Source organism: Eleutherodactylus coqui, chromosome 2, assembly GCF_035609145.1.
Source record: "Eleutherodactylus coqui strain aEleCoq1 chromosome 2, aEleCoq1.hap1, whole genome shotgun sequence".
Lineage (NCBI taxonomy): Eukaryota > Metazoa > Chordata > Amphibia > Anura > Eleutherodactylidae > Eleutherodactylus > Eleutherodactylus coqui.
The window spans coordinates 83,585,218-83,611,645 of NC_089838.1; the positions used below are offsets into that span (position 1 = coordinate 83,585,218).

The 26,428-nt window shown below is 43.9% G+C and overlaps 1 protein-coding gene across 1 annotated transcript in view; it reads left to right on the top strand.

The window, feature by feature from the left end:
* RAD50 (RAD50 double strand break repair protein) overlaps positions 1–26,428 on the top strand; it is a 97,393-nt gene that overhangs the window by 46,015 nt on the left and 24,950 nt on the right. Inside the window, exons 15-17 of the mRNA XM_066591148.1 lie at positions 1,666–1,855; positions 5,222–5,348; positions 14,718–14,911. Coding sequence (XP_066447245.1) covers positions 1,666–1,855; positions 5,222–5,348; positions 14,718–14,911 — 511 coding nt within the window. The remainder of the gene's footprint in view (positions 1–1,665; positions 1,856–5,221; positions 5,349–14,717; positions 14,912–26,428) is intronic.

Below are 26,428 nucleotides of genomic sequence, written 5' to 3' on the forward strand. Positions count from 1 at the left end.
GACGGCCGGGCTCTCGCAGAAGGGGGGGAGGGGGGGGGAGGGTGTGTGTGCTGCTGGTGTCGGCCGGGCTGTCAGAAGTCCGGGGGGGAAGGGGGGGGGGGGGGGGGCATGTGTATGTAGGGCATGCTTGGTGCTACTTTCACTTTCAATAGCCGACGATCGTCAGCTATTGAAAGTGCTGCTAGAGATCAGGATCTGCTCCTACAGCTCTGACAGGTGTAGCAGTAGATTATTTCATCTTCCCCAGCATGTTCCCTCATCACTGGAGGCTGTGACACTGCAGTGTCCAGTGATGAGGGGACATGCCGGGGAGATGAAGGAATCTCCTGCTACTGCTGTCAGAGCTGTAGGAGCAGATCGCACTGCTCTCCCTGCTCTCTCATTACTTTGAATGGGGCCGGCCGGCTGCTAGCTCCATTCAAAGCAATGAAGCGTGCATGATGCCGGTCCTCCAGTCATGTGGCCGGTGTCATCGGGAGCGCGCACTGAGGAGAGAGAGGCAGCAGTGCATCATGGGAACTACCCAGCGGCGCCATCTTTGAAAAATCCTTCAGGCAAACTTTATAAGGTAAGAAAAGGAATAAAAAGGTGAGCAAAATATCGTTTTTCATGGTTAAAGCTGTAATGTGTGATGCTTCTCCACTACAGGGCATTCATTGGGGAAAAAAAAAAATCAGTTTCGCCGGCGGACAACTCCTTTAATGCACAATGTACATTACAAAGTGCATTAATATGGCCATACAGAAGTGTATACCCCAACTTTGTTTCGCGGGACAACCCCTTTAACTCGCCAAGCTCTTTTGCAGGGTAAACAGCTCTTTAGATTTGAATATGTGTACTGGGGTGTATTCAGATATGCAAGTAGTGTGCCGGGCTTTTTTAACGTGTTTCACCTGTAAAAATCATGCAGCCAGAAACCACATAGAAAGCCTCTATATAAATGCACTTTGTTTATTGCTACATGTAATTACACGTTTGATAAGTGTGAGATTCATCTGAAGTTTGGCCAAATGCTCTGTTTATTTTGGGGGCTCCTTCTGTAGATTCCCAATCTTTGAACAAAGTCAGTATGTAAAAACCTAAGCAGTGCGTTATTTATATCCACATTTAGCGATCTGATTATAAAGGTGGTTCAGCAGAAAATTAAAAAAGGCCTACCAAATCTGTAAAAAAGATCTCCTCTAGCAATTTCTGCTTCTCTTCGGTCACTAGAAATTATTTTCAGTGCATGGCAACAATGATAAGCTAATCAGCAGGCACAGTATGTCAGCATGTTGCCACTAGATGGCAGCATTCACCATCCAGTCCAGGATGCATTAAAAATAAAATGTATACAAAGAGCAATAAGAAGAGATTTAGAGGAGCAGATTTGCTAATAGTGTCAAATAGTTAAAGACACAAACCTTAAAATGCACCAGATTCGTCACAGTGAGGCTGTATTTACACGGGAAAGAAACTTGTGCCAGTTTCATCCAATATGATATGCGCTCAGCAGGTCTTCCTATGTAAAAGGACCTTTATCTTACTGTCAACATGTTTGCCAACTGCAGGGAAAAGCTGTAAATTATATTACATTCTATTACTTCGGTAGTTTAGGCAGTTACAATATGAAGCGATGCACTTCAATAATATGCATTTTTTTAATCTTTTCCTTTTTTTTCTTAGACAAATGCTTAATGAGCTGAAGGAAAAGGACATCCCAGACTTAAGGAACAAGCTTGCAGCCATAAATAGGGAAATACAACGGCTGAAAAATGATGTTGAAGAACAGGAAACTCTCATAGCAACATTTATGTCTGAAGAGGAGAGCGCCAAGGCCTGTTTGCAGGACATTTCCCTCATGGAGAGATATCAGGTAAATGATGAACGGTAGGTTTTAAGCGCTTATGAGCGCTGAACCACTATATGGCATGTCAAAATACATGACACAACATTCTCTTCATCTGGTAAGTAAATAGTATTTACCCCGGTTTAGCATGAAGGTGCTCAGGCTGTCCGTGAGGCAAATGGCTTAAATAGCAACAACGAAGGAAAAAAGCCGGCTGCTTAAAAACACTTCTTTTATACCAAAAAATCCACAAATTTACAAATGGTAGGTAATGCGTAACACCACATCTGTGCCCAGACACGTTTCAAAGGACACGTCTTTCTAGATCACTGCTGTAAATAGAAGAATAAAGTGTTTTTAAGGATCCAGCTTTTTTCCTTTCTTGTTGCTGTGAAGCATGTCACTTGGTGCTCATTGCAGCCGTTTACCTGCAATAGATCATCGCTATTATGGAGACGACCAATTGTTAATACGACGATTCATCCCCATACAGTCTGTATCTGTCAGCACATTCCCTGTTTACATGGAGAGATGTGCTGCTCATGAATAAGCATTTTTCTTCCCACATAAATGAAGCAGTCAGCGGAGATATGAGCGTTTTCTAGTTTGTCGGCTGACTATGGATATGTTAACAGGAGCTGATGATTGGGACTGTTCGTTTGCCTGCTCTTCTGCCCATGTAAAACGGCCTTAAAGGGATTGTTGGAGTTATGTAAAGTGCAACTTAATGTGTCGTTCATGGTGTAAAATAACAAAACGACTGATTCTTGCCTCTCTCTGCAACCCGCTCGTTCACCCTAGGTGGCTCTGGGTCTCCCGACTGACATAATCTTTACAGGCTGCAGTCAGCCTGAACCACCTCCAAACAAGCTGCTACAGCCAATGACCGTACTCGGCAATTATCGCTGTCATTCTCTGCAGCAGCAGCAGGTCTGTGGGGCGTCACAGTTTGAGTTCAGCCTACGAACAAACGGCACAATGGAGACCCAGAGCCAGCGGCAGGGAATGAGCCGGGAGCATCAGCTGTTTGTTGTTTTACACCATGGGGAACCAGTTAGGATGCACTTTACGTGACTTGGACAACCCCTTTACATGATTGTAAGGAAAAGGACAAAAAACCGAATAGGATGGCGCGACTTTTTCAGAAAAATGTGCACATATTTAAATAAATGGTTTATATGATTATACAAACCACAATGAAATTAAATTCCTTTCCTCCAGGGGTCAAACAAGAAAGTTTGTTAAAGAGTCCGCTTACAATCAATGTGTATAGAGCGAACTTGGTAAGGGGGCTCCCAATGACCAAGCCCCACCACATCAAGGTATGCAGAAGTATTATGGACTTTGTCATTGGGAGCCCCCTACTATGTAAGTCCTTTCTCTATACACATTTGATTGTAAATTGACTCTTACTCTGACCCTCGTCTTTGACCCTTGGAGCGCTGGGATTTATTTTCATTGTGGTTTGTGACTGAGGCATATTCTCCTTCGAATGTTCCGTTGATGCTGTTTGGTGGTTTTATAGTTTGGAGTTAACTTAGATTTTAGGTGTGACAGCCTGCCTTTACAGATAGACTAGTTATTAGGACATTATGGTAGCAGTGTTTCTGGTGGCACATTACACTCACAGTGGCTTGGTTACCACTAAAGACAAACACAGCTTGACTCCTCCCACAGCAGTGACATCACCACGTCCTTCAGCCCTCCGGATCTCGGTGGTGGTGGTGGTGGAGGAAGGTCGGTGTCTTCTGTCAGGACTGCTGAGTTGTGTCTTCTGAGATAATAGCAGTTTAGTTGTATTCTCAGTGTGTTATTTTTTATCCTCCCCTTTGAAGAGCCCTAACTGTGTTGTTATTCTGTCAGTCAGACTCTGTATTTTATATATGTTGTAGGACCTTTGATGGCATCACCAGGGGGCGGAGTAATGACCTCAGCAGAGGCGGAGCATGAGAAGCATTCACACACATACATTTAGACAAGTGGTCGTTAGTAGTTTGACTGATCATAGCAGATGAGTCCCCTCCTTTCAGATATTTCTAGGTTCATTTGTGTAAATTTATCTTGGATCATTGTCCTTCCTTTAATTTTGTTCCTTTAAATGAATGAGTAGTTTGTTTTTACAACTTGGAGCTACACTGACCAAATACAAAGAGGCACATTCAAAGCATTAGTGCAGAGTGGCTCCAGTGCCCACATTGAAGTGCTGTGCAGCATGATGCGGATGGTACCAAGCAGGGTGGGGGAGTAAATGGAAACCGTCTCATCCAATCTCACTCAACTTTGCCCTGGACTCAGTAGTGTAGAGCGGAGCGGCTCCGACTGCAGTAACCTGTGCGCTTGGCTCAGCTGCTTCTGCTATGCCAATTTGTGGCCGCGTGCTCCTGCTGCACAGGGATGTACAGCGGGATGTGGGCGGTACCAAGCCAGGGCAGATGGTGCTCCCTGGCTTCTGTGCCCATTGGTTCCTACTACATTCAGTGCCCAAGAATGTACAGTGTGATGTAGCTGCTGTGTCAAGCGGTTCCTGCCCTTAAGTGGATGCATTTTCTATGGCACTTACTGTCCTGGGATGGGCTATGACCCCTCATTCCCATACATATAGTTAACATTCCTTTACAGGTAAATGAACTGATAAATTCATTTGACATTCAGAAATGTTTTTGTTTTTCAGTGAGGAACAACTGTAGACATGCATCTATTATATGAATCCTATATAAAGACAACTATGGTCCCACACATAAACCGATATAACCACCCCAAAATAAATGTCCAAGACAGGACTGCAGAGATTAGCATAAAACATTGTTTATTAAGAATTACATACATAATAAAGCATTTAAAAAACAGATAATGAAGGAAATGCTGCATCAATACAAGGGAATACATCCCCTCAGGTCACACATATAAGAAGCTCCCAAAGATAACCATGCTCCTATTAACGTACAATAGGCGCAACCAAGCTCAATGTCATGGGGGCGCAGGGATTTCCAGATGCTCGGTTATGTGGTAACACTTTATTATGTGCATGACATTGAGATTGGTTGCGCCTATTGTAGGGTAGGTTAATATGAGCATGATGTTCTTTGGGAACTCTGCAGTCCTGTCTTAGAAATACTTCTATTATGGTAAAAACAAACTGAAAGAAAAAATTGTTTTGCAGTGTGCTCTGCCAAAAAAATAAATAGAACTGTGAGGGCATACAAATATTCCAAACCTCAGTAGTCCGTTCTGTAGTGTGCAAGTTATTTTCACATTGGTAAATGTATACACCTTCCCTTTTCATGCCGTTTTTCTTGAATTACTAAAATTCACAAAATGATCATATGGCTTGTGCGTAATGCTTGTATGTGACTTATCCCTTTTCTATCTTTTTTACTTGAACACTTATTATAGATGGAATTAAGAGATGTAGAGAGGAAGATAGCACAACATGCTACTAAACTGCAGGGAGTAGACCTCAGCCGCACCGTCCAACAGGTGAACCAGGAGAAGCAAGAAAAGCAGCATAAGCTGGATAATGGTGAGGAGATGGTGGTAGACAACAGTTTTTGATAATATTTATGCAAAGAAACGCTAAAACACTTTATTAATAAGTGAGAAGGAATTCATTGCTAGCAGTTTTGGACCATATACTGCTTTTTTAACTGGGGCAGTATGCACATTTTTGACCTGTTCAAATAAACCCTAAATGACAAAAAAAAAATCATACTAAACCTCCATACCCAGAAGGAATGATATGTTGGAGCCGCCATGCAGGGTACCCAAATACTTCAGTGCATAGAATTAAAGGAATGTCATCTTTATTGAAGCCACACGGCTTGATGGCAACGTTACGGCTGTCGCTGCAACTTTTTTCAAGTCCGACAGACAAAACATTGGCATCAAGCCCGTGTGGCTTCAGTAAATATGAAATTCCTTTAATTCCTCTATGCATTGACGTATTTGGGTACCCTGTTTTGTGGCTCCAACACATCATTTCTTGCTGGACTTTATAGGGGTCATGGATCCAGACTCCTTAGGCGCTCACAACATACATCGAAAAGAGCCTTCCTTATTTTATAAGGTACACACAAGTGCTGTTGTGTTTGCGTTATTTAAACCTCCGCACCCATATATTTTCAAAATGTAGACATCTTGCAGAAGATAACATTTTGGCTTTAAAGCAACTATTTTCCAGTCAAAGATGGCCGCACTGGATAACGGCGATTGCATAAAAGTAAAAAAAAAGTTAAAGAAAGTTAAAGTTTCATCTCCCCTCACAGGTCAGATCCGTGAGGGGAGTTGAAACTACTCACGTCCGGCCTACGTGATGTCCTGCGACGTTCTGGTCCTGCAAGGACCTGACAACATCTTCTGAGCAAGCGTGCCAGATATAAAACGGGAATTTTTCTTACCGATAATTCCCTTTCTTAAAGGCATCATGACAGCATACGCTGGAGGTTGCTCACCTGCTGACCTGATGGGACAGGAAGAGGCAGAACATAAAAAGCACCTCCCCTCCACCAAACACCAGTGCGTTCCAAATAACCACAGTGACAGTATACTTAACCAGAAGGTGTGTTTTATTGGCCCCACACACCTTAGACAAAGAAATCATAAGCATACACATTACCTCATGTGTTTAAGCCAACAAGGGTAACCGTGTCGGTAGGGGGGGAAAAGCCCGTATGCTGTCATGATGCCTTTAAGAAAGGGAATTATCGGTAAGAAAAATTCCCGTTTTCCCTTCGTCATCATGACAGCATACACCTGGAGGAATACCAAATAACTGGCATGGGCTTTTTTAGGGAGGGATTACTGCTTGAAGCACCTTCCTCCCGAAGGTTGCATCCTCACTAGATTTTAATGTCCAGCCTATAAGGTTTAATAAACGTATGACTAGAAGTCCACGTGGCTGCGTTACAAATTTGCTCGATTGAGGCGTGCGCTCTTTCTGCCCAGGAAAATGCCACCGCCCAAGTAGAGTGGGCTTTCAAACCTTCTGGGGGAGGAATGCCCTTGGCCTTGTAAGCCTCCTGGATGGCTCTTCTGAGCCACCTGGCTTATTGAATCTCTAGAAGTGGCCTTCCCTCTGGCCTGCCCCTGAGACTGAACGAAAGTTAGTCAGTCTTTCTGCAACTTTCCGTTGCCTCAAGGTACACTAATGCAGCTCTTTTAACGTCAAGATTATGGAGCCTCTGCTCCGTTTCGTTTTTTAAAATTTAGACAAAGGCTGGAATGACTATTGGCTGGCCTCCGTGGAAGTCTGACAAGACTTTGGGTTGGAGGGAAGGGTTTAAGGAGAATACGATCTCATCAGGGTGCATAGTCATATATGGGGCCCTTTGCGAAAGGGCCTGAATTTCACCCACGCACATAGCCGACATAACTGCCACAAGGTGGGCTACCTTGTATGTCAGCAAGGCGATGGATAGGTTTCTAATAGGTTCAAACGGGGGAAAATCGCAGAAGGCCTGAAGGACTATAGGGGCGCACCATCAGCTTTATGAATGGATGCAATCTACTCGCTCTTCTAGGAAATTTCCTGATCCCCTTGTGCTCAGCAAGCGTGAGATCAAAGAATGCCCTCAAAGCCACTACTTGGGCTTTGAGGGAATCTGGACTCAACCCTTTATACGGGCCTGCCTGGACGAAATTTAAAATTTTACGAATGTCTGATTGGTTGTCCTGACCCATCCATTCTGAGAATTTTTTCCCCGACTTTGGGATAAATCTTTTCCGTTGAGGGCATAAGGCTCTCGCACATAGTGGAAACCCCGTTAGATGATAAACCCTTTTCTAAGAATTTTACCCGTTCAAGATCCAGACTGTAAGCCTGAACTTGTGAACCTCCGGGTAGAGGAGAGGACCCTGCAGCAATAGGTCCAGTCCTGACGGAAGATGGAGAGGCTCTCCCACTGACAGATCTCAGGAGAGGAAACCAAGGTCTTTTGGGCCAATAAGGCGCTACTAACGTTACTGACAGCCCTGGCCGCAGTAATTTCTTAGGAGTAGCGGAATCAGGGGTAAAGGGGAAAAAGCGCAAGCTAAGTCCCAAACCCAGGGGTGAGAGGGGGCGCCCGTGCCTAAGGCTTGTTTCTCCGAGTCTCGGGAAAAGAGAAGACGGCAATTGGTATTTGCGCTTTACGCAAACAAAACTATTTTGGGTGCCCCCTATTTGTCCCGAGTAGGCTAGACACTTCGGGATGGAGTCCCCACTCTCCTGCGTCTACTTTCTTCCTGCTTAGAAAGCCCGCGACTGAATTCTCGGCCCCTTTTATACGGAAGGCCGACAGTTACTTAGTTGTGAGTTCCGCCCATTGAAGGAACCTTCTCGCCAAATGCTGAAGTAGAGGATTCCCGGTGGAACCCTGGTGGCGAATGAGTGGCACTGCCATCATGTTATCGTAAAAAAATCCTCACATGCTTCATCCCTAAACAGTTTGCAGGCTACGTCGGGTTTCCCAAACCCCATTACGTTCTCTAACGTTGGATAACCTGGATCTCTCATGAGGGTCTTAAGTACCCTGTATATGGCCACCTTCAAAGGTGACGCCTCACCCTTTTGCGCTGGCATCAGTTATCGCATCAGTTATCAGTTACCCCATTAAAAGGTTGTCTGAGGACAACCGTCAGCGGAGTGAGGATCTAGCCCTAGTGGAAATAGGGATTGTCCTGTCAAGTGAGGACTGACTTGTCCCCATTCTGGAGGATAAGTGTCTGAAGATCACGGCTGTGGAATTGGGCCCAGGGAACCACTCCAATGCATGAAGTCATTAGCCCCAGGATCCGCATCTCCTCTTATTGAAACTGTAGATTTTTTATAGAGAGCAGAACATTCTCTAGAATGAGCTGTTTCCTTAGAGGAGGAAGGGATGAACATTGGAGACGAAAATCCAAAATGACTCCTAGGAATTTTTTCCTGGTGTCCGGATCCATGTTGGATTTCAAATCATTACTGATCCAGCTCAGACCCTTAGACAGCTGAAGCGTGGACCCTCAGTATGACCTCAGAATAGTGAGGGGATCTGCCACCAGCCGGAAACCATCTACTGAGCTATGCCCCCTTTCAGATGGGGGATGATGATAATCCCGCGATTGTGCAGAAAGGCTACCATTCCAATCACCCCTTTGGAAAAGCTCCGTGAAGCAGAGGAGATTCCAAAGGGAAGGCGCCATTCTCAGCGCAAATTTAGGAACTTTTTGCGAGTTGTCATAATTGGGGATGTGATAATACTCATCCTTTATGTCAATCGTAGCCATAACGTTATCCCTACCAATCAGGGGGGTTGCGGTTCTGATCGTCTCCATCGGTGGGAGCCATCTGGTTCAGAAAGAGAGGGGAGTAAAACCCTTTCCCCCATTCCGTCTTAGGGATGGGGATAACTGCACCGATATCCAGCACGATTTGTTCACCCTTAAGAAGAGCCTGCTCTAGGGTTGGTGCCGGGATGACGGTCACGGTAGAACCGGAAGCCCGTACTTGGACCCAGGCCCACACAGTCCGAGGTTAAAAAGAATCTATTTGGAGGGCGGGGTACTAGCTCAAATCTTGTACCCCTCCGTCACCAGGCCTGCGCTTGTGGGATCGATTCCTGTCATTAGGATAGTTTCCCAGCATGTGGTAGGCGCCGTCAGTAGCTATGTTTCTCCAACTAGTGCAGAAGTGAACTAATCTTCTGCGGGCATGAAGATGCAGGTTGAGGGACAACAGTAAGACCCTTACCGCTTCCTCCGGTCTTTCCATTCCCCACTTATGTTATAGAGGAGGGACATGGAATTAAGGCGCTTTTTGCGGGGTCTGATGACTAGCCGCCCCGAACGGGTAGGGTACACAACCTATCTTTGGAGGTTATGTCTCTTGACCACTACTTTACCCCTGAATGACTGCCGCAGTGGTGCCGGAAAGCCCGTCCTTGGACCCAGGCCCACGCAGTCTCCGGTTAGCTCCCGGATGAGGTACTTCCCACTGGGGCAACCAGGGCTGGCAGAAGAGATGCTCGTGTTGGATAGGGCTGCCTGAGATCCGAAGCAGACTGTAGAAGCTGACCTAGTCAAACCGCAGTAGAGCGAGCCACCGAGGTGGCCGCAGTATTAGCTTTATAATGAAGCTGGACGTGGACCAAGCCTTACGCATGGTCATGTCTACTTTGTTGCCTTTGAGCGGGACATATCCTCAGATGGAGTCTCCTCAAGGATAGCCACTTCATTGTCTGCCAATAAAGGACACTCTTAAAATTCTTTTAGAAATTAAGGGAGCTTGATCCATACAATTCCAATCATTAAGGATCAAGTGTGGCGTTTACAGGGAATGTAGATTTACGTTGTGGAAGCAGACTCGCAACATGACGTCCTGCACAGTGCAAGGTTTTTAGCGGGGTTTTTTTTTTTTTTTTCCAAACAAGATATTTTTTCTCCCCCTGCGACACTTCCAAGATCTACAAGATCGAATTCTACTGCCATGTCAGAGTCGGACTCTAACACTGCTGGAGCAGACCCTCTTGTGACCCCTAAGGGCCCTGGTTGGAGGTCCGAGAGGTAGGACTGTTTCTTCCTGGACAACTGACTGGATTTCAGACATGGGGGAAGATTTTTCTTCCTGCAGAATTTTCGCTGAGCAGGAAGCGCATAATGTTTTAGAATAGGAGTCATGAAGTTTTGTAAGCATACAGGATGCTTTTTACTTCTCCTCCTAGCCTCCCTAGGTTTTTGAGTATCCCTGTCGTACGTGACAAGGGAGAGCTCTGTTAGTAAGGGAAGTGTAGTGCAGGTGTCTGTAGGTTGGCCCACAGGACCACTTACAGTTTGGAGATTCTCTGGGTCCTCTCTTGGCCGACATCCTGCGCTTGTGGGATCCATTCCTGTCCTTAGAATCGATTCCTAGCGTGAAAAAACAAAACACCAGCCGACTCCCCCTGGTGCAGGGGCTTTACATTTTGAATTTGGCGCCAAGCCGCGCCAGGCCACGCCCCCTTTGTGCGCTCCATCGAGGCCATGCCCTCTTGCGGAGCATCTGGCGTCACACACCTTGTGTTCCGCCCGCTACAGCCGGGACCCAGAGATGGCGGTCGCCGCCTGGTTGGCGACCGCGGTGGCGCCGGAAAATCCGTCCTTGGACCCAGGCCCACCGGAGATGGCGGCCGCCGCCTGAAATGACGGCCGCAGTGGTGCCGGCAGCCCGTACTTGGACCCCGGCCCACGCAGTCCCCGGAAAGCGCCCAGATGGGGTCCTTCCCACTGGGGTTGCCGGGGCTGCCTGAAGAAAAACGCCGCTGCTTCGCCGGTAAGTCCTCCTCCGGCATGGGACAGCGTCGCTGGAGCTCTGCCGTTGCTGTCCTGAAGGGACAGGAAAAACACTGGTGTTTGGTGGAGGGGAGGTGCTTTTTATGTTCTGCCTCTTCCTGTCCCATCAGGTCAGCAGGTGAGCAACCTCCAGGTGTATGCTGTCATGATGACGAAGGGAAAATGAAATGTAAAATCTACCTGCTCCCAGCTGTCAAACATAGCCTAGAGCAGGGAGATATCACCGGGGGGCTGTGGTACTCTGTCCATGGTCACGTGATCGCCATTATCCAATAGATAATGCAAATTATGTACAGTAAAAAAAAAAGTTATAAAAGTTAAAGTTTCATCTCCCCTCACAGATTGCATCCATGTGGGGAGATGAAATTACGTACCTAACTCCCCGGATTTTTCCCGTGACGGGATCTTTATCGGTAGGCCTTGACCTGGCTTATGTGCATGTGCCCCTCGGCGAAATGGCGAATGCATGCGCAAAAGTAGGGAGTTGCCTGGGAAATTCAAAATCCATTTGCTCCTGGCTTCCTAATGTAGCCGAGAGCCTGGAGATTTCACGGGGAGCCACGGTATGCGGTCCCTGGTCACAAGATCGGCATTATCCAATAGATAACGCCAATCCTGTAAAAGAAAAGTTAAAATTTCACCTCCTGTCGTGGATCCGATCCGTGAGGTGAAATTACTTAACTAAGGCCTCATCGATGTTCCCCGATGGAATCTCTATCCGCGGACCTTTCCCCGGCTTCTGCGCATGTACCTGTCGGCAAAATGGTGGATGCAAGTGAAGAAGCTGGGGAGGGCCTGGGGAAATTTAAAATCTCCTTGATACTAAAGGTAGCCAACAGCCTGGAGCAGTGAGTGATGGCCGTGGTGAGTGGTCTCCGATCACATAATCGCCATTATCCAATGGATAAAGGGTGATCACATAAAAGTAAAAGAGAAAAGTTGAAGTTTAATCTCCGTTCTCCTGAGATCGGTGAGGGAAGATGGAACTTCTTACCGGAGGCCTCCGCATTTGAACACGATCCTCCTCCACAGACTTTCTTGGCTTCTGTGCATTCGCCCGTCGGCAAAATGACAGACACATGCGAAGAAGCCGAGGAAGGCCTGGGAAATTTAAAATCTCTCTGCTCCTGGCTACTAACGGTAGCCGAGAGCCTGAAGCAGTGACTGAGGGCCACGGTGAGTGGCCCCCGGTCACATGATAAAGTGGCAATCTACCTTAGGCCAGTCTCACACGACTAGATGGGAATTGCGGATTCTGCATGTGTTTGATCCACGGTAATACAATCAAATGTATTGGATTACACAATTCTGATCACATTAGCCGGTCAGATTTACGTAATCCACTCTTTAATTGTACGGCCCATTGTGCTCTATGATCACAGATATACCCGAAGCCTATATGCATCTACATTGTGTACTGGCTGCTGGTACCCGATTCATCGCTAAGCGATGGCATGAGGAATACAAACAACAAAAGATGTACTGCGCATGACCGCCTGTGCGAGTACGCAGTTATGCACAATACATTACATCACGGCCAGGCTCACAGCCAGTATCCGCTGGGTGCCTCCACAAGCGGATTCCACATACGGCCATGTGAGCCCAGTATTATTCAAATTGCTACCTGTAATACCTACGTAGTTTACAGCCCCGGGAACGTTGGCCTTCCTGCAGTTCCAGGAGCAGCTTGTTGAGCGCCTTCTGTGTGAGACCACCGCACCTCAGCAAGCTTTTTGAGTTCTGAGGAGGTATGCAGGTTTACAAAGCACCACTTTTTACACCCGGGTTTCCAGCAAGCATGGGAGGAGGAGGGATACCCGGTTTTATTGCCCCATGTTCCCATCCCAACCAGCCCCTGTAATTACCACTGGGTGGAGGGATTATTTTTAGGGAGTCATATTTTTTTGCACAGGAGTGCAATGCGGCCTGGAATTTATTCAGTTGTGCCCTGAAATCCAATGTGTCCTATAACACATATGGGTATTGCTGAACACAGAAAAACCAGTGGTATAAAATTTGGGGTGCGCCTCCATAGTTTTCCTTGCTTTAAACAAATGAAACTGTCATGAGAGTGACATTTCTGGAAAAAAAAATATTTTATTTATTTTTCACATGCTTTATAATAATTTTTGCAAAAAACTGTGGAGTCAGATTGCCTAGATAAATGGGCTAAGGGGTCTAGATTTCAAAATGGGGTCACTTGTGGGGGGCGCTCTATCGTTTTGGCACCTTGATGGCTCTACAAGTGAGCAATGTGGCTTTAAGGGCACAACTGAAAAAATTCCAGGCCCAATGATGTTCCCTCCATTACAGGCCTAGCCATGTGTCCAATAAGCAGATTAGGGCTACAGTGCATATGTTTCTGAACACAGGACAAACAGTGGTATCTATTTTTTGGGGGATGCAAGTCTTCATTCATATGTGTGCTGTACAAAAAAACAGTTTTTAAAATTACACAATTGCCAAAAAAATGGCGTCATTTGTGGGGGTATCTATCATTCTGATACCTATGAGCCTTTGCAATCTTGCCTTGGTATAGGAAAACCAAATGTTTCTCAATATGCTAAGAATTAATGTTAAATTCATATGTCTGCTAAGTAATTTTTTAAAAAACTAAAGTTTTTCTATTGTGCTTCCAGAATAAATTCAACAGCTGGAAATATATATTTGGATATGCAAAACCTTTACGGAGTTATTCTATGTTACACATGTCAGATTTTCAAAATTTGACTTGATCATTAAGGCGCAAACACACTTGGTCACTAAGAGGTTAAAGTAACAATTACTGTACAAACTCCTACTCCACTTTCCTTCCTTTCTAAAGGCCTATTTAGACATGACGATTATCGCTCAAAATTTGCTCAAAGTCTTTTGAACGATAACCGTTGTGTCTAAATACAAGGACATTGTGCAGTTTTTGTGCACGATTCGTTCCTTGCTCAATTCTAGTTTTCTAGAATTGAGCAGTGAACTCTTATCAGCGGTGCAGATTGTTGTCACAGCCGGCAGCGCTGATAAGATTCTTTCAGCTCGTGTCCCGCTAGTAGTTCACAGCGCTATGCGAGCTGTAAGCCCGGAGAACAATGCAGCTTTTTGCTTATGCAAAACAACTGTATTGTTCGCAGAGTGATAGCGGCGGTGTCCCGCTTTGCCTGCATAGCTTTTAAGTAGCTAATTAGCTACTATAGACTATGCAAAGATGATCACTCAAAACTGTCACTCAAACTGTCATTTGAGCAATTTTTGAGTGATCATCTATCAGTGTAAATGGGGTATTACATGCTGCCTGCAGATAGCGCCACATATTTAACTTCAAAGAGGTTGTCTCACAGTATAAACGCTCTGAATGAGCACTGACAATCCTACCGTGACGTCGGCGCTCTTGCAGTTATTTATTCGACTGTCAACCAGTGTAAAAGGAGTCAGATCACTGCTGGGAAGCTTTTTCTACAGATCAAGAAGCATCTGCCTATTATTGGGCTCTGTGGACAGTGTGAAAATGCAGGATTTTAGGATTTTTTTTTTCTACTATCGACTGATCGGTCACATTCTGTTTAACACACTTTCTTTTGTGGAGTCAAGTCTATTGTCCCTTTTCAACTTCCAGTTTCAGGTAAAATTGAGCTGTTACGCAAGCGGATACAGGACCACCAAGATCAAGTCCAGCAACTAAGGAGTTCAGCCAACGAATTGAGGGAGGAAAAACTTAATATTTCTAGCAGGCTCCAACGTCGGCAGCAACTGGAGGACCAGAATGTTGAACTCACTACTGAGCTGCAGTGTTTGTCAAGGGAGATTAAGGCAAGGTTTTCTACCAGCTGTGAATGCTGAATAGGTGTTGATATGTAAATAAGGGGCCTGAGGGTGTATTAACTTAACGCTTCAGACATACATCTAATATAATGTATACCAGGAAAAGTGTTCAAACCTTCATCTTAAAATTCCTCTAGGTTTCAGTCCAACACATGTCAGATATTTGTCCTTTTGTATTACGGCATGCAGGTTCAGGGTCACCTGTTTTGCTGCTGAATAGTGGAGCCTGCTGTACTATTTAGCGCAGAAAGAAAAAACATGTCCTAGAAGTTTTGTTTCAATTAGTTTTATTGGGTTTTCTGGTCATTTATACAAGCTATGCATTTAGAAAGTTCCCCTCGCCGGGGGTTTAACAGTATATAACAAATAGTAAATGTAACTCAAAACAATAAGCAGAGAAAGACCGGGTATATCAAGGTATATAGATAATGGAATCCAAGTCTTATGGAACACATCCATGTTGTCTTCTCATAGCTGACAGTTTTTCATATAACCTCATTCTTGAAACTCCAGCATGATTTGTGTTAATTGGAATAGTATGTGATAGCCATTGAGTGGCAATGTAAATCCTATCTGCCATACATATAGAGAGAGTTTATGTTGTTGCTTAGGCCTCCCTCACACAGCCATTTTTGTACAGTGTTTAGCGCTGTGCTAAACGCTGCACAACACACTCATTCATCTCAGTGGGGCTGCTCACACAAACCTGAAAATGTAGCATCTTCAACGCTGCGCTTTGACAGCGATGCATGTTCTATTTTTGACCATTTTCAGCCCTGTGTCGCCCATTAAAATGAATGGGCAGCGGTTTCATCACTGCTGGAAACGCAGCAAAACTTGGAGTTAACTGCACACCGATTTTCGGGGGGAGGGCTTGCAATATAAGCCCTCTCCCGAAAATCAGTCCTAGCTACACTAGATGAAAAAAAAATCAATGCTCACCTAGCCGCTGCTGTCCGGATCCCGGCCGCTGGTCCCTGCCACTGCTCCAGGCTCCCCCTGCACTGACAGATCTATTGCTGTAAGCGAGGTTTGAGAATTGCTGTGATTGGTTCTCGGCGCTGGCTTGATGCCCAATCACAGCCATTCATTGACTGTCCAATCACAGCAATCTATTGCTGGAGGTGGGGTTCTCAAACCTCTCTTACAGCAATAGATCATCTGTCAGTGCAGGGGAAGCCCGGAGCAGCGCCAGAGATCAGCGTCCGGGACCCGGACAGCAGCTGCTAGGTGAGTATTGATTTTTATTTTAAGCATCCTTGGCTGCGATTTCAGCTGTGCCATCGCTGCTGAAACCGGGCTGAATCTGCAGTAAATGCAGCGTTGAAAAACGCAGCGTTTCTGGAAACGTCTATGTGAGTGAGGTTTTTTTAACACAGCGTTTACTGCGTTTCAGCTGTGTTTACATGTGTTTTTGACAGTGTTTGACTGCGTTTTCAGCACAGTTATAAACGCAGCCAAACAAGCTGACCCCAGAACTGAAAAAAAAAAAACCCAGCTGAAAACGTGGTAACCACATTCTAAAGCTGCGCTGAAAACGCGCCCCATTCATTTCAATGGGCAAAGCATCGCATTTTAAAACACAGAAATGCATGAAAATAGAACAGACAGCGCTTGAAAAACGCTGCGTTTTAATACTTGTCTGAGAAGCCCCATTGAAATCAATGGTAGTGATTGACAGCGTTCAGCGCTGCGCTGTAAATGCAGCTTAAAACGCAAAAAAACGCCTGTGTGAGACTGTCCTAAGGATTTGTCAGCCAGGAGACAAGTCTCCAAAGGGATTTCGCAATTGGGCATGTCCACCAGAAATATGATGTCGTTCCAAGCAGATTACAGCCTCTAAATCAGTTTGAGGAGCCATTTAGGGAGAATTTATGGATTATCGTTTCGTGTAAAAGCATCCTTAGTAAATGTGGGCCATTATTTGCTTATACTGGTCCTTACTAAGCGGCTCTCCATTCCATGTTTTATTGGGTCACCATGGCTACTTTTTACACCCCTTTAAACGACACCTCTTTAGTCTGGCTCCTATTTTTAGACCCTCAGACACCGGGAAGTGAGAGATTTAGATTATGTAAGTAAAATTTGGACGCTAATTCTTTTGCACATACAATTAAATAATGGAGTTAGGACCCATTAGCTTTTCCTATTTATGACATAATCAATGCTCGTGCCAAATTTCCCGTTTCTATGACACCGGAAAGTGAGAAAATTACATTCCGCACGTAAAATTTGGACGCTAATTCTTTTGCACATAGAATTGAATAATCGAGTTGGGACCCATTAACTTTTTCTATTTATGACATAATCAATGCTCATGCCAAATTTCCCGTTTCTATGACACCGGAAAGTGAAAAAATTACATTCCGCACGTAAAATTTCTACGCCAATTCTTTTGCGCTAGAATTGAATAATCGAGTTGGGACCCATTAGCTTTTCCTATTTCTGACATAATCAATGCTCCTGCCAAATTTCCCGTTTCTATGACACCGGAAAGTGAGAAAATTATATTCCGTACGTAAAATTTGGACGCTAATTCTTTTTCGCATAGAATTGAATAATGGAGTTGGGACCCATGAGCTTTTCCTATTTATGACATAATCAATGCTCGTGCCAAATTTCCCGTTTCTATGACACCGGAAAGTGAGAAAATTACATTCCGCACGTGAAATTTGGACGCTAATTCTTTTGCGCATAGAATTAAATAATCGAGTTGGGACCCATTAGCTTTTTCTATTTATGACATAATCAATGCTCATGCCAAATTTCCCGTTTCTATGACACCGGAAAGTAAAAAAATATTACATTCCGCACGTAAAATTTCTACGCCAATTCTTTTGCGCTAGAATTGAATAATCGAGTTGGGACCCATTAGCTTTTCCTATTTCTGACATAATCAATGCTCGTGCCAAATTTCCCATTTCTATGACACCGGAAAGTGAGAAAATTACATTCCGTATGTAAAATTTGGACGCTAATTCTTTTGCGCATAGAATTGAATAATCGAGTTGGGACCCATTAGCTTTTCCTATTTATGACATAATCAATGCTTGTGCCAAATTTCCTGTTTCTATGACACCGGAAAGTGAAAAAATTACATTCCGTATGTAAAATTTGGACACTAATTCTTTTGCGCATAGAATTGAATAATCGACTTGGGACCCATTAGCTTTTCTTATTTATGACATATTCAATGCTCGTGCCAAATTTCATGTTTCTATCACATTGGGAAGTGAGAGATTTAGATTCCGTACGTTAAATTTCGATGCCAATTCTTTTGCGCTAGAATTGAATAATCGAGTTGGGACCCAATTACTTTTCCTATTTTGGAGATAATCTATGCTTGTGCCAAAATTCATGTTTCTACGACATCGGGAAGTTGGAGAACTTTTGGCGAGTGAGTGAGTGAGTCAGTCAGTCAGTCAGTGAGTGAGTCAGTCAGTGAGTGAGTCAGTCAGTTAGTGAGTCAGTCAGTTAGTGAGTCAGTCAGTCAGTCAGTGAGGGCTTTCGTCTTTATATATATATATATATATATATATATATATATATATACTAGCTGATATACCCGGCTTCGCCCGAGTTAATTTGGTACTGGTGTTTATCTGGTGTTCACACGGAAAATCTTATGAAGTCGTGGTTACTTTAGAGATACCGAGGAAAAACATATGTTCACCATTTTGCATAGTTCTCTGCGTTACCCAGGAAACACCACGGGGAGGCAACCATGCGACGTTTCCGTTATATAAAATGACATCAGGAAGTGAGAGAATTAGATTACGTACATAAAATTTGGACACTAATTCTTTTGCGCATAGAATTGAATAATCGAGTTGGGACCCATTAGCTTTTCCTATTTATGACATAATCAATGCTCATGCCAAATTTCCCGTTTCTATGACACCGGAAAGTGAGAAAATTACATTCCGCACGTAAAATTTGGACGCTAATTCTTTTGCGCATAGAATTAAATAATCGAGTTGGGACCCATTAGCTTTTCCTATTTATGACATAATCAATGCTCATGCCAAATTTCCCGTTTCTATGACACCGGAAAGTGAAAAAATTAGATTCCGCACGTAAAATTTCGACGCCAATTCTTTTGCGCTAGAATTGAATAATCGAGTTGGGACCTATTAACTTTTCCTATTTATGACATAATCAATGCTCATGCCAAATTTCATGTTTCCATCAAATTGGGAAGTGAGAGATTTAGATTATGTACGTAAAATTTGGACGCTAATTCTTTTGCGCATAGAATTGAATAATGGAGTTGGGACCCATTAGCTTTTCCTGTTTATGACATAATCAATGCTCGTGCCAAATTTCCTGTTTCTATGACACCGGAAAGTGAGAAAATTACATTCCACATGTAAAATTTGGACGCTGATTCTTTTGCGCATAGAATTGAATAATGGAGTTGGGACCCATTAGCGTTTCCTATTTATGACATAATCAATGCTCATGCCAAATTTACCGTTTCTATGACACCGGAAAGTGAAAAAAATTACATTCCGCACGTAAAATTTCGACGCTAATTCTTTTGTGCATAGAATTGAATAATGGAGTTGGGACCCATTAGCTTTTCCTATTTATTACATAAGCAATGCTCGTGCCAAATTTCCTGTTTCTATGACACCGGAAAGTGAGAAAATTACATTCCGCACGTAAAATTTGGACACTAATTCTTTTTCGCTAGAATTGAATAATGGAGTTGGGACCCATTAGCTTTTCCTATTTATGACATAATCAATGCCCGTGCCAAATTTCGAGTTTCTATAACACCGGGAAGTGAGAGATTTAGATTACGTACGTAAAATCTCGACGCCAATTCTTTTGCGCTAGAATTGAATAATCGAGTTGGGACCCAATTACTTTTCCTATTTTGGAGATAATCTATGCGTGTGCCAAATTTCATGTTTCTACGACATCGGGAAGTTGGAGAACTTTTGGCGAGTCAGTCAGTGAGTCAGTGAGAGCTTTCGTCTTTATATATATAGATAGATGAGGTTTCAGCCAATGTCACTTGATGGCTACCTTTAGATACGAACGTTCAGCAATGTTTCTACTGAGCTAGAGAGACAGATCTATTTAGGTCCGACTCCCAACGTTTCATAAAAGGGAGCTTAACTTCTTGTGGAGGTTGTTTCAAGATAGCATAGAGGAGGGAGATCACACTAGGTTGAAGGGGTAACCATATACCCAATCTCTCAAAAGCAGTGGGGGTAAAGGGAGATGAAGTTAGTTGTATTGGGGATCAAATGAAACTTTTTAAATCTGTGATCTCTCCAACCAAAGCTGTCTTGGAGTGGGAGTGTTTTTATAGAAGTCATTGTAGGGTAAGGAGTTTGTATTGTGGCATCAAATGGTGAAGTAGTTAGACCTTTTTTTCGCCACCAGAGATGCCCATCGTTTAGGGTACTTGGTGCAAAAGCTTGATTAAGAATAATAGGTAATATCGGAGGTTAGACTGACATCAGCGAGTGCTTAAAGCAGTTTGTTTGCTCCAGATAAGGAAAAGGTGATGGGTTAAAGGTGAGAGGTGCTGTATAAATTCGACTGGGGTTGAAAATGGAAGCTTCTAGTTCCACCCATAGTGGGGCTTTAGGACCTGCAAATATAACCGGAATTTGTGATATTTGGGAAGCTAGAAAATATTTTTGCAAATTAAGAACCGAGAGACCGCCCACACGCCTGTGGTAGTACATGTATTTTTTGTTTTTCCAGATAAAACGGAAGATTGCCTGTTGCATATCTTTCAAATCCGTAGGGGCGACATTAATATGGAGGCATCTAAAAAGGTAGCGAAGTGGTGACAATAGTGTCCATTTAACTCTAGCTCTATCCAAGAAATAGTGTCAATCCCACCTCTTCATGTCAGATTTAGGAGGGCTAACTAAAGGGGGATAGTTCCATTTATATAGTGATTTTAAGGAAAGGGCGATCTTGATACCTAAATATGTAATGCAGTGTAAGGGAGCTTGGAACTCAAAACTGAGCTCTATGGGTTTTGCATGTGTGAAGGAGTGTGAAGACCGTTGGACCAGATACCGCTGCAAAGGAATCCAGCATCACTATTGAATTTGGGAGAGAAGTAGAGGAGTAAGGCCTCATGTCCACTTGAAAAATACAATCCGCGCAGAATCTGCCGCGGATTTGCTTTAAATGGTATTTTTTTTGCATGCAGATATCCGCACACATTGCTATCAATGTGATAGCAATGTTGCCGATCCGCGGCAGAATAGAGCATGCCGCGGTTTTTCTCCCACGCGTGAAAAGCGCAATTCTTTTAAAATGCCATCCGCGGGTGCAAAAATCAATTTAATGGACTGCGGATGGCCAATGATTCCCTATGGGGAAAATCCGCTGTGGAATCCGCAATTCCATTTAGCTAGTGGACATGAGGCCTATGGCCTCAAGGCCACGGGCAAATTCCGATTTTAAATCCGCAGCGTTTTTCCCATAGGGATGCATTAGACACCCGCTGGTAGTTAAATACCTGTGGATATCATTGTTCCCTACAGGCGCGGGTCCCGTGTGCAGGAAAAAATCCGGACATGCTCCATTCAGGCGCGGTTCTCCCGTGGGGACGGCTCCCGCAGGCTTCTATTAAAGCCTATGGAAGCCGTCCGGATCCACAGGAGATCCGTGCCTGAATTAAACTCACCTGCTTCGGGTGATGCATGTCTTCCTTCCTTCGCGGCCGTAAACTTCTTTCTTCAGCCCGGCGCATGCCCGCGGCATGCAGCCGACGTGCCGAGTACATCCGCTGGGCCGAAGAAAGAAGATCCGGCCGCGCCGAAAGGAAGACACGCACGGTCCGCTGCAGGTACGTTTATTCTTATTTTTTAGCATCATGTCCGCGGGGCAGGAGGGACCCGCTACGGATTCTCCATGGAGAATCCGTAGCGGGCCTGATTTTCCCCGTGGACAAGAGGCCTAGAAAGGGTGAGAAGGATGTCGTCTGCCAGGAGACTGATCTTATATTGCCGTTTCCCGTTTGTGATACCTGAGATATTTGGCTTATTTCTACTAAGACCTGCTAAGCGTTCCATTGCTAATAGAGCAGGGGATGAGGGGGCGCCTTGTCTTGGGCCTCTTTGTATGGATATTGAACTGGAGGAGGGGAGGTTTAATTGCACAGAATGAGGGGAAGTATAGAGATCTCAATGCTGTAACCTACGAGGTCCCTTGAGTTCCTTCCTTTTCTGAGACTGCAAAGAGGTAATCCGATGAAAGGCTGGCAAAGGCTTTTCAGTCTCTAGTGCTAGAGCTAACATTGGGGCTTTTTGTGTGTGTGAAAAGTGTTTTTTGGAGAGGTTTGATCTTTATCTGGTTTAGGGATGACTGTTATGCGGGCATATAAAGGTTCTTCAGGTATGTCTTTACCAGATAATATTCCATTGTATAAGTGTGTTAAAGGGTGAAAGAGAGGTGCTAAACATTTTGTAGTAGAGCGCTGTGAAGCCGTCTGGACCAGGAGCTTTGCCTAGGTTAAGGTGTTTAATAGTCTCTTCAACTTCTTCTTCAGTGATAGGTTGATTTAATTGATAATAGTTTGTGTTGAGTTTTGGAAGAGGAATTAGTTTAAGGAATTCTAGAGGGACAGAAGGGTTTTGCTGGGTTCATTTATGCAAGTCACTGTAAAACTACTGAAAGGTTTGTTCAATTTTATTTGGGTTAAGGCCCTTTTACACGCAGCGATTATCGATTTTAAAACAATGCTCAAAAGCCATCTTTTGAGCGATAATCGTTGCGTGTAAATGTGCCCCTCTTTCACTTTTCTGCCGAAGGATGACTTTATGTTCGCCATAAAATCCATTGCTTAGCTGAAGAGCTGATAGCAGGGACTTCAAGCTGTGTTCTGCCCGGGGAGCGCTGATAACATTGTCTCAGCTGTCAGCCCAGCGGCAGAACAAAGGGAATGTATTCAGAGAACAGACCACCCACTCTTCTCTGAATACAGCTCCCTGTGGCTCACATGCACTAATAAACTACTAATTGGCATTAGTACCAATTAGTAGTTGATGCAAAATGATCGCTCAAAAGATCATCTTTGTGTGTAAATGGGCCATTAGAGGTGCAGGTTCAGCTTCCTGATCTAATGGAGTATGCTGAGTTAATTCTCTTTTGTCTTGTAGCTAGGAGTCTTTCAGGTTTATTGGCTAATTTAAAGTAAGTGGATGGGTCCATTGAAGAGCTCTTTCAGGCAGGGAGGTATAGAGGAGATTGTCGTATTTTGATGTCTCTAATGTCTTTGAGATATAGATTTTTTAGGAGAGGAATACTTGTAAAAAAAACATCAGCGCCGTTTTAGATCAGCACTTCCCCTATATTGCCACTAGAGGGAAGCGGTAGTCTGCAAGTCTTGGTAACTTTACTGTGACTGTCCCTAGAATGACTACTCATAACAGCCACTAGAGCAATCCTAATGACAAAGGATTGCTAGGTTGTAATACAGCTATTCAGCTCTGACAGTGTTTATTATATTATAACTGCACTGGAATGTTCAGTTTTATATAGAAAGTGCTAGTAGTACTAGAAGAGGACCAGTCCAAGCACTTAACATTGCACATTTCATGGAATATTTTATGTATTCTATTAACACTACAGGGCGTACATATACGTCCTGGAGGTTCGGGGTTTGTATGGAAGGGGATCGACCCTTGATGGTCGATTCCCCCCCCCCCCCCCCCCCCTCCATACAATGCACTGATCAGAGCTGTTGACCCTTTAAATGCCCCAATCGATGCTCGGGGGTTCCGCACTACCCCACTCAATTAAATCGCGGGGTGCATTGCGGTTACTATGGCAGCCAGGGGCCTTCTGAAAGGTCCCAGGGCCACCATTGCAGATTGCCTGTGAAGCCATGCCTGTGGTGTGGCTTCATAGATTGCCTGTCAGAACATGGTACTAGGTAATACTATGGCATTATATCCTACTGCAGGAGTGATCAACGCTTTGCAGGTTCTTGTACCCTATGGGTATTAAAACCTTAAGGACATGGAGTATTTTGGGCTTAAAGGGGTTGTCCCGAGGCAGCAAGTGGGTCTATACACTTCTGTATGGCCATAATAATGCACTTTGTAATGTACATTGTGCATTAATTATGAGCCATACAGAAGTTATAAAAAGTTTTTTACTTACCTGCTCCGTTGCTAGCGTCCTCGTTCCCATGGAGCCGACTAATTTTTGGCCTCCGATGGCCAAATTAGCCGCGCTTGCGCAGTCCGGGTCTTCAGCAGTCTTCTATGGAGCCGCTCGTGCCAGAGAGCGGCTCCGTGTAGCTCCGCCCCGTCACGTGCCGATTCCAGCCAATCAGGAGGCTGGAATCGGCAGTGGACCGCACAGAAGAGCTGCGGTCCACGAAGACGGAGGATCCCGGCGGCCATCTTCAGCGGTAAGTATTGAAGTCACCGGACCGCCGGGATTCAGGTAAGCGCTGTGCGGGTGGTTTTTTTAACCCCTGCATCGGGGTTGTCTCGCGCCGAACGGGGGGGGGGTTTAAAAAAAAAAAAACCCGTTTCGGCGCGGGACATCTCCTTTAAGGATGCAACAATTTTAGGCAGATTTTTACCTCCTTTTTTCGAAAGCCATAACATTTTATTTTTCCATCAACATGGCCATATGAGGGCTTGTTTTTTCTGTGGTGAACTGTAGTTTTTATTCCTGCCATTTTTGGGTACATAGACCATATTGTAAAACTTTTATTTTATGATAGGGAGAGAAAAGGCATCAATTTTTCCATGGATTGATTTTTTTTACAGCGTTAATTATGCAGCATAAATGATACAATGCATTTTTTCTGCAGACCGGTACGATTACAATGATACCAAAATTCTTTTATATATATATATATATATATATATATATAATTTTTGGGGGGGTTTTCCACTTTTCTGCAATAAAAATCCTTTTTTAAAATCTCTTCATTCAAAGTCCTTTAAATTTTTTATTCGTATTTTGCGTTTTTTTACGCTTTTTGTCATGTAGGATAAAAAGCGTGTTCAACCTATTGTACGCGTCGTTACAGAAATGACGACGCCAAATACGTGGCATTTTATTTATTTTTTTTATGCCAATATGAGAAAAAGCATAAAAAAGAGGATGTTTTTTACTTTTTTTTTTTCTTTACATTATTTTTATCTTTTTTTACACCATTTGTGTCCCTGTGGGGAACTTACATCATAGGATCGCTATGATAAGGCATTGAAGGTCTTCTCTCCTGCAATGCCTTATTGCTTGTTACAGCGATCATAGGCACAGGCAATACAGGACATTGCTAGCTGGCGTCCTGTTGCCATGGCAACCAGTCAGGCTCTTTAAGATTAATATTGTAAGAGTCTGATGACCTCACAGAGGGAGCATGCTCCCTCTCTGAACCCTTCCCATGCAGCGATCGCTGCTCCGATGCACCCCTGCTGTTGCAATGGGAGGCCGGCTATCAGTGACAGTCCAATCTATTAAAGGAACGCACTATTTACTACGCACAGTGAACGTCCTTAGAAAAAATAACCCATGCCGGAATTGCATTTTTTTATGGTCACTTTGTCTTCAAGAAAAAAATTTAATAAAAAGTGACCAAAACTCGTATGTACTCTAGAATGGTACCAGCAAAAACTACAGGATGTCCTGCAAAAATTGCGCCCTCGCACAATTATGTCGACGGAAAAATAAAACCGTTATAGTAGCAGAAAATAATTTTGAAAAATGAAATATCTTTAGGAAAAAATCAAAGTAGTACAGCAAAAAAAAATATATATATACATTTGGTATTGTAGTAATCATACTGACCCATAGAATACAGTTATGTCATTTCTCTTGCAGTGTGTACACCGTACAAACAAGACAAAGATGGCACAATTTTGTTTTAGATCTCTTTAAAGTTTTTCAGTACATTATATGGTACATTAAATATTACCATAGAAAAATACAACTCGTCCCGCGAAAAACAAGCCTTCATACAGCGACGTCGATGGATAAATTAAGGAGTTAGGATTTTTTAAAGGGGGGAGTACACCCCGAAAATGGGGGGGGGGGGGGGGGGGGGCGCAACGTCCTTAAGGGATTAATAGAATTTTAATTTTTTGAATTCTATTTTATATCTTCTTAGTGGTCAAAATTGATTTGTCTATAGAACGTAGGGCACAGGAGCGTGACATCAAACCACCCGGGAGGATGTGGTTTTTCTGTATTCTGCAGTATTGCTAGTGCTCTGCAGAGCTCCGATAAGTGTGCAGCCTTCTAAGAATAGTGACTATGTTAATAACGATGTCTACATAGTAAATCTTCATTTACTTCATCTTAAACTGCCTTGTGGTTACCAATTACTCCTAAAGATAATACATTACTCTTTCATATAGGTTTTTTTCTACAGGGCAAAGTCTGTGGAAAATAAGATAAGCAAAGATTTCATCCTACTTCTATCTTGGTTCCATTACTCAGCCCCTTAGTGCAGACCTTCATAAAGTCATTCCAGTGTCCTCAGCACCAGGGCAGCTGATCACA